At 38.2% G+C, this 13,459-nt stretch overlaps 2 protein-coding genes, 1 long non-coding RNA gene and 1 pseudogene across 3 annotated transcripts; 3 read left to right on the plus strand and 1 right to left on the minus strand.

Moving 5' to 3' along the window:
- Positions 1 to 3,166, plus strand: part of LOC116015865 — an 8,318-nt pseudogene extending 5,152 nt beyond the window's left edge.
- A 122-nt stretch (positions 3,167 to 3,288) lies between these two features.
- On the plus strand, positions 3,289 to 5,301 carry LOC116015102. Its single transcript, XR_004097551.1, has 2 exons — positions 3,289 to 4,976; positions 5,076 to 5,301. It is a non-coding gene; the product is annotated as an uncharacterized LOC116015102 (long non-coding RNA).
- A 2,727-nt stretch (positions 5,302 to 8,028) lies between these two features.
- On the plus strand, positions 8,029 to 9,817 carry LOC116015628 (pentatricopeptide repeat-containing protein At1g71060, mitochondrial). Its single transcript, XM_031255751.1, has one exon. The coding sequence runs from the start codon at positions 8,121 to 8,123 to the stop codon at positions 9,735 to 9,737; it is 1,617 nt and encodes a 538-aa protein (XP_031111611.1). The 5' UTR covers positions 8,029 to 8,120; the 3' UTR covers positions 9,738 to 9,817.
- Positions 9,818 to 9,966: 149 nt separating this feature from the next.
- LOC116015630 (putative fasciclin-like arabinogalactan protein 20) lies at positions 9,967 to 11,081 on the minus strand. The gene has a single exon (XM_031255752.1). The coding sequence runs from the start codon at positions 11,074 to 11,076 to the stop codon at positions 9,988 to 9,990; it is 1,089 nt and encodes a 362-aa protein (XP_031111612.1). The 5' UTR covers positions 11,077 to 11,081; the 3' UTR covers positions 9,967 to 9,987.
- Positions 11,082 to 13,459: the final 2,378 nt, after the last annotated feature.

Here is a 13,459-nt window from a genome sequence, read left to right on the forward strand (position 1 = left end):
GTAGAAGGATAATTAGCCAACGATGAGATGATGATATTAAATTAATCATCTGATTCATCTCATCTTCAAAATCCATTTTTTTTTTTTTTTTTTTTTTTTGTAGAAGGATAATTAGCCAACGATGAGATGATGATATTAAATTAATCATCTGATTCATCTCATCTTCAAAATCCATTAAACATTGATGTTCTGTCCTAAATCAGCATGTTTGAAGACCTTATAAGTGCTATATTGATTACATTAGTTAACAATGCTAAGTTTTGTCCTCTATTTAGTCCATAATAACATGTATGAGGTTCCTCTATATGAAATAATCACTCGTTAACAAGATACTTCAATTAGCTTAATTGACTATTTTTCCCTGTAAAAAGTGCAACAATTTCTCATTGCATGCGCTATTTCCACACGCTAACTTCTATTATTGGCATAACTAAGTCTGACTTCATTCATTGAAGATAATTTTGGCTAGGGAGTATCTAAAGGATGTTACAATTAGTTGAGAGCAGCTAAAATACTTGGTAATGGAAGCTATCCGTGGTGGTTGCCAGGTACTTGCCAAAAATCTCTACTACTTTTTCATTAGGAATGCTCCTGATTGGTATTTGACTGAGAGTTTCCATGTCAATTATAAGCTGTCTTATGTATGAGTTATTAAGATAATATGATTCTTTAACATTTTACACATAAGATGACAAATTGTATCAAGTTGAATAAATAAATGTATTCCAAACTACAAAAGAATAGCTTAATGGCATTGATATCAAGTTGTTTTGCCAAAAACTATGATAACTTACCTAAGATTACTTATTGCATTATTCATTTGATAAGGCTGTAGCTTAAAACAAGATAAGAGAATCATCCAGAACCATCTCAAATAAAATTTTCACATTTATTTCATGGAAGAAATTGCTATATGTTGCTACTAAAGTTTCTCTACAATATGCCTGTGTGTCTTAAGCCCTAATGCAATTGACTGACATCCATTTTGGATTTACAAGGGCATAGAGCTGAACTGTATGCTGCTAGTGTTGCCAAATGCTTAGCTTCTCTTGAAGGCCGTGACAAAGCTAATGTTGATGACCTGAAGAAAGCTGTAAGCTGTGTTAGGTATTTTCTGAGTTATTCATGTTTGAATTGTTGCAATATGTCATGACACTTCTACTTCTTATTACATCCATTCCAGATTTTTTTTTAATTACTCAAATTGGTGGTACAGATTAGGCAGTAAATCAAGTTTTACCATTAATTTGGGGTGGCGTGATGTCTCTACGCAATTTAAATTTTACCATTAATTTTCCTAAAAAATAACTTCTTTCACGCTTGTTCTTGAACTCCAAACCAGTCAATATTTTACATAAAACTGAATAGTGTGAGTAGTATTTTCTGGACATACTATCTGGCTACCTGGAATATGTGGAACCATAACATATCTAAAAGGAGAAACCCCGGTATTTTATACTTTTGTGTTGTAAAATTTCTGATCTAAACCTAAATCACTCATTTATGTTCTTTAACATTTAGGAAAGCTGAAAAGTTCTATTTTGCTGCCATCAATGATAAAAACCATTTCAAGTCAGATTCTTCCGTGCAGGGTCCAATCAAAGATTAGCTGTTGATGCAACTTTAAGAGCAGCTGCACCATATCAGAAGCTGCGTAGAGAGAAGGGCATTCAAAAAAGTAGAAAAGTTTTTGTAGAGAAAACTGACATTGAGAGCCAAAAGAATGGCACGCAAAGCGGGAGCCTTGGTATATCTCATTACTCTCTCTCTCTGCACAACCTGCCTCAGTTTTAATACCTTTAGTTTCAAGCTTTCTTCTTACTATTTATATTAATCCTATTTGATATAACAGAGTAGCCTACAAATTTCTTGGGTTAGAACTAGCAGCTTTTAAACCACGAAAGAATGCAAGAATTTGTCAAAAGAAAAGATATTTGAACCTTGCAATTGGATCTTGATTACTTGACATTTACACATTTGAAATCGACTAAACTGTATTTGTTGGAAGTAGGCAGTCTATTTTGTTGGGATGGAATCATAATAATTAAATCTGCCTCATAATAAATTGTAGTTATACCAAATAATATTGTGATAAAAAGTTCTAGAGCTCTTTAGCCCGGTGTTTGTTGCTTTTCACATAAATTTCTTTATTGCAGGTGATATTTGTAGTTGATGCTAGTGGAAGTATGGCATTAAATAGGACGCAGAATGCCAAGGGAGCAGCATTGAGACTACTTGCAGAAAGTTATACAAGTAGAGATCAAGTTAGTTTGGAGTCACAAAAAACTTTACGTATTACTCCATATTATGGTGAGATGATATATGATGTTGTGAAAATGTCTACAGGTTTGCATTATTCCTTTTCGTGGAGATGTTGCAGAAGTTCTGTTGCCTCCTTCAAGGTCAATCTCAATGGCAAGAAAGCGTCAGCTTCTTGAGAGACTTTCCTGTGGGTGGGGATTCTCCGCTTGCCATGGACTAACTACCGTAGGCTAAAACCTTAATACTATAAACCCTAAAACCTTAAACACCAAAACCCCCCAAAACCTTAACCCTAAACCCTAAAAACCTTTAACCTAACCCTAAATCTTAACCTCCTACCCTAAACCCTAAAACCCTAAACCCTAAACCTTGCAACCCTCTAAACCCTAAAATCTTAAATAATCCTAAATGCTAAAATCCTAAATCCTAAAATCTTAAACCTTAAACCGTGCAACCCTAAACACCCTAACCCATAAACCTTGCAAACCCTAAACCCTAACCCTAAAATCTTAAACCCCAAATCCTAAACCCTAAACCATAAACCTAAAATCTTAAACCTTAAACCCTGAACCCAAAATCTCTTAAAACCCTAATACCATAAACCTCAAAACCTTAAACACCAAAACCCCCCTAAACCTTAACCCTAAACCCTAAACCTTGCAAACCCTAAACCCTAATATCATATAATATCATAAGAAAGTCAATTCTAAAGAAAAGTCATTTTTTAGTGCTTCGTTCGGTGGTAAGTGATTGATGCAAGTAAAATCGAACTACATTGGGCTTGATTCCGACAACGAAGCTAGGCTATGTAGGTAAGTCAAACACAAGAAAGAAGTTCGACCCCAGCCCAACAGGTGTATGCATTCATAAAAGATGAAGTCCGCAGTCTTTTCACATTTAAGTAACCTTAAACCTAAACCTTAAACCTTAAACCTTAAACTTAACCTTACACCCTAAACCCTAAAAACTAACCCCAAACGCAAACCCTAAACCCTAAAATCTAAAACCTTAAATCCTAAACTCAAAACCCAAAACCTCTTAACCTCTACCCTAAACCTTGCAACCCTAAACCCTAAAATCTTAAATCCTAAATGCTAAAATCTTAAAACCCTAAACCCTAAACCATGCAACCCTAAACACCTAAATCACCTTAAACCCTAAACCCTAAACCATGCAACCCTAAACACCCTAACCTATACACCTTGCAAACACTAAACCCTAACCCTAAAATCTTAAACCCCAAAACCACCCAAAACCTTAACCCTAAACCCTAAACCCTAAAATCCTATACCTAAAATCTTAAACCCTTAATCCTAAACGCAAAATCCTAAAATCTTAAACCTTAAATCCTAAACTCAAACCCCAAAACCTCTTAACCTCGCTCTACCCTAAACCCAAAAACCTTAAAACCCTAAACCCTAAACCCTAAAATCTTAAATCCTAAACCCAGTCTCGACCCTTGGAAGTGATGTTACTATGATGAGATGCTTACGAAAATAAGTTAGGCAAAAATCACACAACGAAGCTAAAGGGAACACTTGAGCTTTGTAGGGAACTTGTATTGCTTTCACTCTTGGATTGTTACAAATGAGGCCCCTTGAGGGGTATTTATACCTATTCCACCCCCTAAATCCTAAATTCAAAACCCTAAACCCAAAACCTCTTAAACCTACCCTAAACCTTAAACTTTAAACCTTAAACTTTAAGTCCTAAACCCTAAGCCCTAAACCTTAAAATCTTAAACCCCAAACCCTAAAGTCCATCCATTGGTGTTACGAACCTAAGCGTAGCTTTATGCCTTGCGCTAAGTCGCTAAGTGGTTGGGCTCTCGCATTGGTGACCTTGAGCCAACCTTTCCCTTGTCCAACGAAGACCGAGTCTTCTAGCTTCATCCTCGGTCCTGAAATTGTGTGTGAGTATCTACCAAACAACTACTTCGATGTACATTAGCCCCTTAGTTGAAGTCGTCGGCGTTGTTTGGGCTTTAAAGGTTGTGAGGACTTGGAGTGATCCCATCCTGCTCGGCTTCTCTTCCTCGTGAGTCTTAGGGGAACCAAATTTTGGACAATCCATCATTCGGATGTGGCCCCTTACATACGTAACATGCCAGCTTTGACACGAAGGCATTCTTCTTTTCTTCATACTCCCTTCGTGCGATGCTCTTGTCCCCATTCTTGGTTGGTGACTTCCTTTGGTTGTTTCTCTTGGCTGTCATGCCACTCTCCCCTATCTATTATCATACTCTTGTCTGTTCTCTTTGACGGTTGAATAACAAAAGTTAGTCAAGGATGAATTAGATTGGTTTATGTAAGTGTTGCTTGTCGTGCAGTTCTTTGTATAATTTATAGTGGTTGCATATAAGGAATTTCTTTTCAAAATTTAATTAAACTTCATGCTTTGAATTTTTTTTCATAAGCAACTTTTACTTTCTCACTTGATAAATTGCAGAAAATAGTATTTAGCTTTTCAAGCATATTACTTCTTATACTAACCACCATATAGCTCGGGGTATGTTACAGTATAGTGGTCTCATAGTTCATGTGTAATCCTGTTCACGCGGTTAGAGTTGGGATGAATGCAGAGAAGAGCGGTGATGTTGGACGCATAATGATAGTTGCAACTACTGATGGGCAAACATATCACTAAAAAGATCTACTGATCTTGAAGCAACAGCCTCTTCTGATGCACCCAGACCCTCTGCTCAAGAGCTGAAGGTATACACTGATACTAATCCTTTTAAAATTTTTTCTTATGAGTTCACTTTTAGGAAGCACTTTTTGACCATAATCCTTTTAAATTTTTTTCTTTTTTAGGGAAGTATTATTATTTGCCAAATGCTTCAGATGCTGTTATCTCTGCAACAACAAAGGATGCATTGGCTGCTAAAGAGCTCTTAAACCTTAAACTTGATTTTTAATTGTAGAGTGATAATGGTTCTAATACAAAAGGAGAACAAGGGTTCAAAAATGATTACTTTGAAATACTACCTTTTATAAAATTTCGCTTCAGGCCAATAAAATGTTTGGATCGGCCCTACCACTTACAATGGCATCAAAGTATGGGATTGAAAAGTTCAATAGGAACAATTTCTCATTATGAAAAATGAGAATAAAGCAGCTATTAGGAAAGATACTTGCGTAGCAGCAATTGGAGAAAGACTAGTCGATTTCACTGATGATGCGAGGTGGATAGAAATGGATAGCAACACTAATCTTCATTTAGCACTTGCTGATGAAGTTTCGTCAAGTGTGGTAGAGAAAAGTACCCCAAAAGAGATATATGATACTCTCATAAAGTTGTATGAGGCTAAATCACTGCACAGGTCTTTTTGAAAAGGAAGCTATACACTCAGGATGATGGAGGCATCATCAGTAACTGAGCATATTAACACTCTCAATACTCTATTTTCACAACTCTTGGCGTTGAATTATAAAATAGAAGTGAAGGAACCTATTGAAATTTCACTCCAAAGTCTACCGAATTCAAACGATCAACTCATTATCAATCTAATCAACAACAATGAGGTACTTGCATACTCAAGATGAGATCATCAAAGTAACCAAGGGCGCGCTTATTGGGATGAAAGCTGGAAAGATAGCGGTCAATATATACATACTTAAAGGATAAACACAACTACAAGGAAAAAATCTATTGCATCAGACAATCTGGCAGGCGAATAAACGATGATCTGACATCAAAAAACTTGGCCACATATTAGAATGAGGTCTAAAGGTTCTTGCTGATCAACATCTTCTTCCAGGACTCAAAAAGGTTTCATTACCTTTTCATGAGCATTATGTTATAAGTAAGCAGCATTGATTAAAGTTTGAGAGCTCTAAAGCAAGAAGCAAAGCTATCTTGGAGCTAATCTACTTTGATGATTGGCAAACACCAGTTATATCCCTAGGAGGTGCAAAGTATTTTTTATCATTCATCGACGACTACTCCAGGAGATGTTGGGTGTATCCAATCAAGCGGAAGGCAGATCAAGCTGAGTCTTTAACTTCAAAAGTTTGACAATCAACTTTGGAGAGGAGACAACCAGCTTGGCACTCAGATTATTCTATGGAGGGAAATTTTGCATATTGTCTACTAATAGAATATGGTGAGCCATTAACTTACCATTAGGCTATGAAAGGTCCAAATGCATCTTTATGGATGACAACGATGCAAGAAGAAATTGAAGATCTCCATAAGAATAAAACATGGGGACTTGTCCCGTTACCACAAGGAAGGCTATTGGAAATAAATGGGTCTATAAGAGCAAACGAGATAGCTATAATCAAGTGGAACGGTATCGTGCTCGATTAGTTGTGAAAGAATTTGCAAAGAAAGAATGAGTTGATTTCAACGAGATATTTTTTTTTCTGTTGTACGACTTACAACAATTAGAGCAGTCTTAGCGATGTGTGTTGTGCTTAACTTGTATCTTGAGCAGTTGGATGTGAAAATTGCATTTTTACATGGAGAACTTGAAGAAGAGATTTACATATGCACCAACCAAAAGGTTTTGAAGAAAAAGAAAAAGAGAACTTAGTTTGCAGGTTCAACAAATCTCTATATGCTCTCAAACAGGCGCCGCGATGTTGGTATAAGAGATTTGATTCATTCATTTTCAGTCTTGGATACCATAGATTTAATTAAGATCCTTGTGCATATTGGGCCCCAACAATGATCGTATAACATATATGAATGATCAATTGGCTAGGTAATTTGAAATGAAGGACTTGGGACCAACAAATAAGATTCTAGGGATGGAAATCCATCGAGACAGAAATAATAGGAAGATGTGTAAGCTAATTTGTACCCATCTTTCTATTAATTTCAAGTTATCATCAAGTATGAGTCCTAGCAACGAAGCAGAGAGGATGGAAATGTTGAGTACCGTATGCATCAACAATGGACAGTTTAATGTTTGTTATGATCTGCACTTGATAGGAAATATTCCTCAATTTTAACCTCCCTATACGTCTATGCTCTTGTTTTGTAGTCGGGTAGGGGTCAAGCGGTTCGGCTCAAAGTCAAAGTCAACATGTCAGCATTTGGACCTATATAAGGGCCCGTCTTGATTGTCTAGCAATGCCGAATGGGTACCCGGGACCGGGTATCCATCAGTAGCATTATTCAATCAGATTATAATACTTAAGTGAAAAAATAACAACGCAACAGTCAACAGTACACACTCTTAGTTGTAAAGCATGGAAACATAGCTCACAATAGAGTTATGGACTAATGATGATGAGAAAGATGGGTGAAGGAAGAAGATAGTAATGAAAATGATGTTCTATATATTAGCCAAGTTAACCATTTCTTGTTGACTTAATAATAATATATAAAAGGCAAAAAAGCCTTTGCAAACAGCAGAATTGCATAATTTGCAATCCTGCTTGTCAAAATTGTAATATGTGGACAACAAACAAATTAAAAAAAGAAAAAAAATATATTGACACATAGGATTGGAAGTGAGAGAATTGCATAGGTGAAGATAGCCTTAGAATATACTTAAAAAAAAGTATCTATATTTTATTTTATTTTTTGATACATTAAGTTTCCAATTCCGTTCGAGGAATTAAAAAAATATTTTTTTAAAATTAATTTTTAAATTCACTCTTCATTTGTGAATTAACCAACGAACAACTCAAACGTGTGAGTGCCCTCAAAGAATTGAAAAAAAAAAAAAAAAAAAAAAAAAAGAAAACTCAAACGTGTGAGATAGGCGGAAAGGGTATTTGAGTGTCGCAACTCGCAAATGGTACGATGTGGGCAACAAAACCTCTCTTTCACACAATCCGTATGTCTTTCCCCACATTTCTCTATATATATCTCCGCCGATTCGAATTTTGGGCATCTAATCTCAAATGGGTCTCTCTCGCGTCTTTTCCCGCTTAGCTAAAACCCCTCTAACTTCTCTTTATGCTTCCCCAAAACCCTTCAAAAACCACTCCCAAATTCACCCCAATCTCCATAACTTCACTCACTGTCTACATGCACCTCAATTTCACCGCATTATCTACGCTTTTCACCGATCAATCCATGAAAGATCAGTAAACCCCCATCCCCATCCTAATAACCAAAACCCAGATTCCAAACCCCAGAAAATCATTGAACAAACAGATCACATCTGCAAAATAGTGCTAAACCACCGCGCTTCGCAGAAAGAGTTTAACTCTAACCTCAACTCTGCCTCCGTAGTTCCATCTCCGGCATTGGTTGCCGAGGTTTTGAAAAGGCTTAGTAACTCCGGCGTTCTCGCGCTGTGGTTCTTCCGGTGGGCCGAGAAGAAGGGTGGGTTCCAGTACACACCCCACAGCTATCATGCTTTGATTGAAGCTCTGGGGAAGATCAAACAGTTCAAGATGGTGTGGATTTGTGTTGACGAAATGAAGAACAAAGGGGTGTTATCAAGAGAGACTTTCGCCCTTGTATCGCGGAGATTAGCTAGGGCTAGGAAGGTAAAGGACGCGATAAAGGCGTTCGAGATGATGGAGAACAAGTACGGGATGAAGGCTGAACTACAAGACTTCAACAGATTGTTTGATACTCTGTGTAAGTCCAGGGCCGTTGAGAGAGCACACCAGGTGTTCGACGAATGGAGGCACACAAAGTTCAGCCCAGATATCAAGTCTTATACTATACTCTTAGAAGGATTCGGTGAAGAGAGGAATCTGCTGAAGCTTAATGAAGTTTATCGTGAAATGAGGGATGCTGGGTTTGAGCCAGATGCTGTGAGCTATGGGATCATGATCAATGCTTATTGCAAGGCTAGGGAGTATGATAAAGCAGTAGAGATGTTTCATGAAATGAAAAGGAAGAAGATTGAACCCACACCTCATATATATTGCACCCTGATAAACGGGTTGGGCTCGGTGAAGAAGCTGAGTGAAGCTCTCAGATTCTTTGAGCTATGTAAGAGCAGCGGTTGTGTGATCGAGGTGCCTACGTATAATGCTGTGGTTGGGGCATATTGTTGGTCATCGCGAATGGATGATGCATACCGGATAATTGATGAGATGAGAGCAAGTGGGATCGGTCCAAATGCCCGAACTTATGATATAATTCTCCACCATCTGATAAAGGCTCAGAGAATAGAGGAGGCTTACTCAGTTTTCCAGAAAATGGAGAATGATCCCAGGTGTGAGCCAACAGTGAGCACGTACGAGATCATCGTGAGGATGTTCTGTTGCAAGGAGCGCATCGATATGGCTATGGCTATGAGGGTTTGGGATAAGATGAAAGGGAAAGGAATCCTTCCAACGATGCACATGTTCTCGACGCTAATCAACAGCCTTTGCCAGGAGAATAAATCGAATTTTGCCTGCAAATACTTTCAAGAAATGCTCGATTTGGGCATTAGGCCTCCCCTCACATTGTTCAGTAATCTGAAACAAGCTCTCCTAGATGAAGGGAAAAAAGATACAGTCATTGCATTGGCTGAGAAAGTTGAGAAACTAAGGAAAACTAAATTGGTTGGTTAAAAACTGAATTTTGCAACCACTGAACTTGAATTTTCTTCATTTACTTGTGATGATTCTCTATATGTTTTCTTGTTCTTCCATGATCCTCTTATTAAGATTTGAAATAACCATAAGATGATAAGAACTACTTTCTTGAAATAAGATTTCATGATGCAGAATTCACCTGTACAGTCAACATATCAGCAGATCACTTGAAACAATGAGACATGAAACTATTTGGTACAAACAGAAGCAAAAGCCTTACAGAAACTCAAAATTCTCTGTGATCCGAGGAAGGAGAAACCTCCATGTAACTCCTATTTATCAAAGTAAATTCTTTTCTGATTTCGAACTCATCTGGCAGGGGAATCATCTCATTCAGTCCATGAATCACAACCCAGTCATTATGATACATATCTGGAATTGAAATTCGAATCCCATTCACGAAAACCTCGCTATTAGCACTTCTTACATTCATGCTAAACTGCTTCACATAGTCCTGGAAAGCTGCTCCACTACCCTGCCCAATCTCATTCAGCTCTGTCCAATTCAAAGCGCATGGCAGCACGTGTCTCATCAACACTGACTGATACACCATTACATCGCCGGAGAACTGGATCAATGCCCCGTCTACCGGAGCAAAAACAGTGAGTTTAATAGGTGAAGTGCTCATAAATCCGAATAACTGCAAATCCAGGAATGACGCCATTATTGAATACCCCCTCGATTTCAGCACCGCGGAGGCCTCATTTAGCATCGAAAATGGGCGCAATTTGCAGTCGAATATATTGACAGAGCTAGGGTTGATTGGAGCGGGCACTGGCGGTGTGAAATTGGCGGCGAAGAAATCATCGACGGTGAACACGATTACAGAGCCATCGTCGAATATTGGCGAGGTGGAGATGTTGACGCCGTTGATGGAGATTTGATAATGGTCGTCGGAGGAGGACGAAGCGGTAATGTAGAGGGAACTGGAGGGGGAGAGATTGGGGATTTCGGAGCCTAGAGGGAGGGAACGGAGGGCGGAGATGGAGAGGGCGAGAGGGGAGAAGTGGAGGACGAGATGACGCAGCGACGGCTGGCCGACGGCGGCGAAGACGGAGTCCGGCGGCGAGAAGATGGTGAGAGCGGCGATCGTATCATCGGCGGATGAGGAGGTGGAGTGGATGAGAGTTTCCGCAATGAGCTCAATAGTGAGAGACATGGCGAAGTAGCCGGAGTCGGAGAGAGTGTCGACAGCGTTGGCTAGGGATTGAGATTGCGGCGGCGGCGGTGGATAGGTGAGTATTTGGGCGACGGAGAAGGAGAAGAGGCCGACGAGGAGGGCGGCGGTGAGAGAGAATGATTTGTAGAATGCCATTTTCGTTGTGCTTATAACTGATGGCAGATCGAGGAGTGAGGAAGATAAGAGATTTCGGACTTGTTTCTTTTGGATGGATTTTGGCGGGTAATAGTTATTATGCCACTTTGGTTCACAAATCACAGAGTTGCGTGGACCGCTGTATGGACTATGGTTAAAAAATAAAAAATGATGCTGTTTTGTTCAATTTTTTTTTTTTCATGTGAAGTATTATAATATACATTTTTATAATTCATAAGAGGTATATTATTGTAACATATAATGTAAATTATCTTGTCCTAAAAGTTTCATTATTCTAACATATAAAGTACATTATTTTAACACATAATATGTATTATCTTATTTCAAAAATTTTATTATTCTAACACATAATTTATATTATTTTAACCCATAATATATATTATTCGAATGCATGAAATTCACTTACGTCGTTTTGGACTGTTGCTGTGTGCACCGTAATTTGTCCAATTGGATTTGGATTAACAAATTAATTTATTTTATTTATTTATTTATTTTCTTGTATCAAGGATTCGAGAATGATGAGATTTCCTCCCGTGGGTTCTAAGGAGTGTAAGCACACCCCCAACAAATTGCTTTGTTCTTAGTCTCTCAGAATCCTCCATCAACATTGAGGGGCCATTGTGCCTTCCACCAAAGCTACTTGGTCTCAAAGATGTCCGCCACCTCATTAAGGGTGTATTTGGAAAGCAGGAAAATGACTTTTGAAAAATGTTTTCTGAAAAATGAGTCATTTTCTAGAAAATCAATTCATTTTCCGTGTTTGGATGCATTCTGAAAAACTGTCTTTGGGTGTCTGGTTCGTTTTCTGGAAAATGGGTAGAATTGTATAATTATATATATTTTTTATTCTATTTAAAATATTAAAATTATTATAATAAGATAAAAATTAAAATAATATTTGTAAGTAACAAAATTTATCTATAAAAAAAAGTAACAAAATTTAAAAATAAATAAATAAATAAAATAACCCCTCCGCCTCTCTGGTTTCCGCCGGAAACTAGCTGCTCTGGTTTCCTCTCCGGCATTGTATGATTTTCCATGGGCGGAAGTCATTTTCCGCCATTTTGGCCTCATTTTCCCAGTCAACGGAAATCATTTTCCGTTGACTGGGTTTTTCAAGGGTTGCTAAACATGGAAAACTCGGAAAATGATTTTTAGAAATCATTTTTCGGGTTTTCAAACACACCCTAAGATTTGAAATACTCGCCAGTAGGAGTACGTAGTGGCTTTCTCGAACGCATGAGTGCTTTCCCGAATGTAATCCTTGAACCACTCCAGTTTCCACTTGGTGTCTCTATAACAAATACATCGTTTTTACTCTTTAACAAATACACAATTATATTGGACTAATATTAAATCATTAAACTCTTAAAAATAATCATTTAATTGAATTATTAAAGTTGTAAAAATTGTGTAACTCACCTTTTGTACAAACACAACTTTGAAGCGGAAAAGTATAAAATTGGGTTAATTCATTTTTTTGTCTTAGATTTATGTGTCATTTCACTTTTAGTCTTTTTCTTAAAAAAAAAAGAGAAAATTCTATTGATCTTAATATTATTGTGACATGATCATTTTTTGTTCTTCCGTGTTTAAATGACATTGATGCGATAAATACACTGGGGTATATGAATAAGTACGTGAATTCAAATTTAGCTCGAGAATTATATAAGTGATTGAGCTCGAAAAAGATGACAATGGGTTAGATAGTTCCAGCTTGATTATGGTTAAATAGAAATGCCAAAAGGTCCCCCCTCCTCAAGGTATTAAATGTGCTATTTATAGGGGTGTGAAGGGAGCACATGCCTAGGAGTTGGCATGTGCGATATGTGTGACTCATGCACATGACCAGTTGGAGGCATTGTCAATTTCCCCACGTGTGTGAAGGTTCTTGACGTCCCTGTTCCTTCCGCGTTTGGATAGGACTAGAGAAATAAGACCACGTGGCCCGGTCGGGTTGATCATCGCGAACCCACGGGTCGGTTTCGATCGCAAGGTGAAGTGGAAGGTATATGCTGATAAGCCACTTGCTCGGTCTTCGCATTGAGGTTAATTGGGTCTAGTTCCTCAAGATGATCTGACCGGATATCGAGCATGTGTGTACTACATATATTCAGGGAATATTCCCCATCAAGTAGGCCCCCTAGTTCATGCCCCCACGTTAGGTTAGCAAAGGAGGAGCTCTGGCTACAAAATCCGATCGAGATAGCCTCTAGATAGTCTCTTTGTGAGTCGGGGTTGTGTGCGACGCGGGTTTACCACTTAATGTATAGATTACCGCTCATGTCCTATCACTGGACACGTGTCAAAGCATCGCTGGTCGTCTGGGATTCGCTCCAAATTTCGACTTTTCCCGCCACTC

Source organism: Ipomoea triloba, chromosome 4, assembly GCF_003576645.1.
Source record: "Ipomoea triloba cultivar NCNSP0323 chromosome 4, ASM357664v1".
NCBI lineage: Eukaryota > Viridiplantae > Streptophyta > Magnoliopsida > Solanales > Convolvulaceae > Ipomoea > Ipomoea triloba.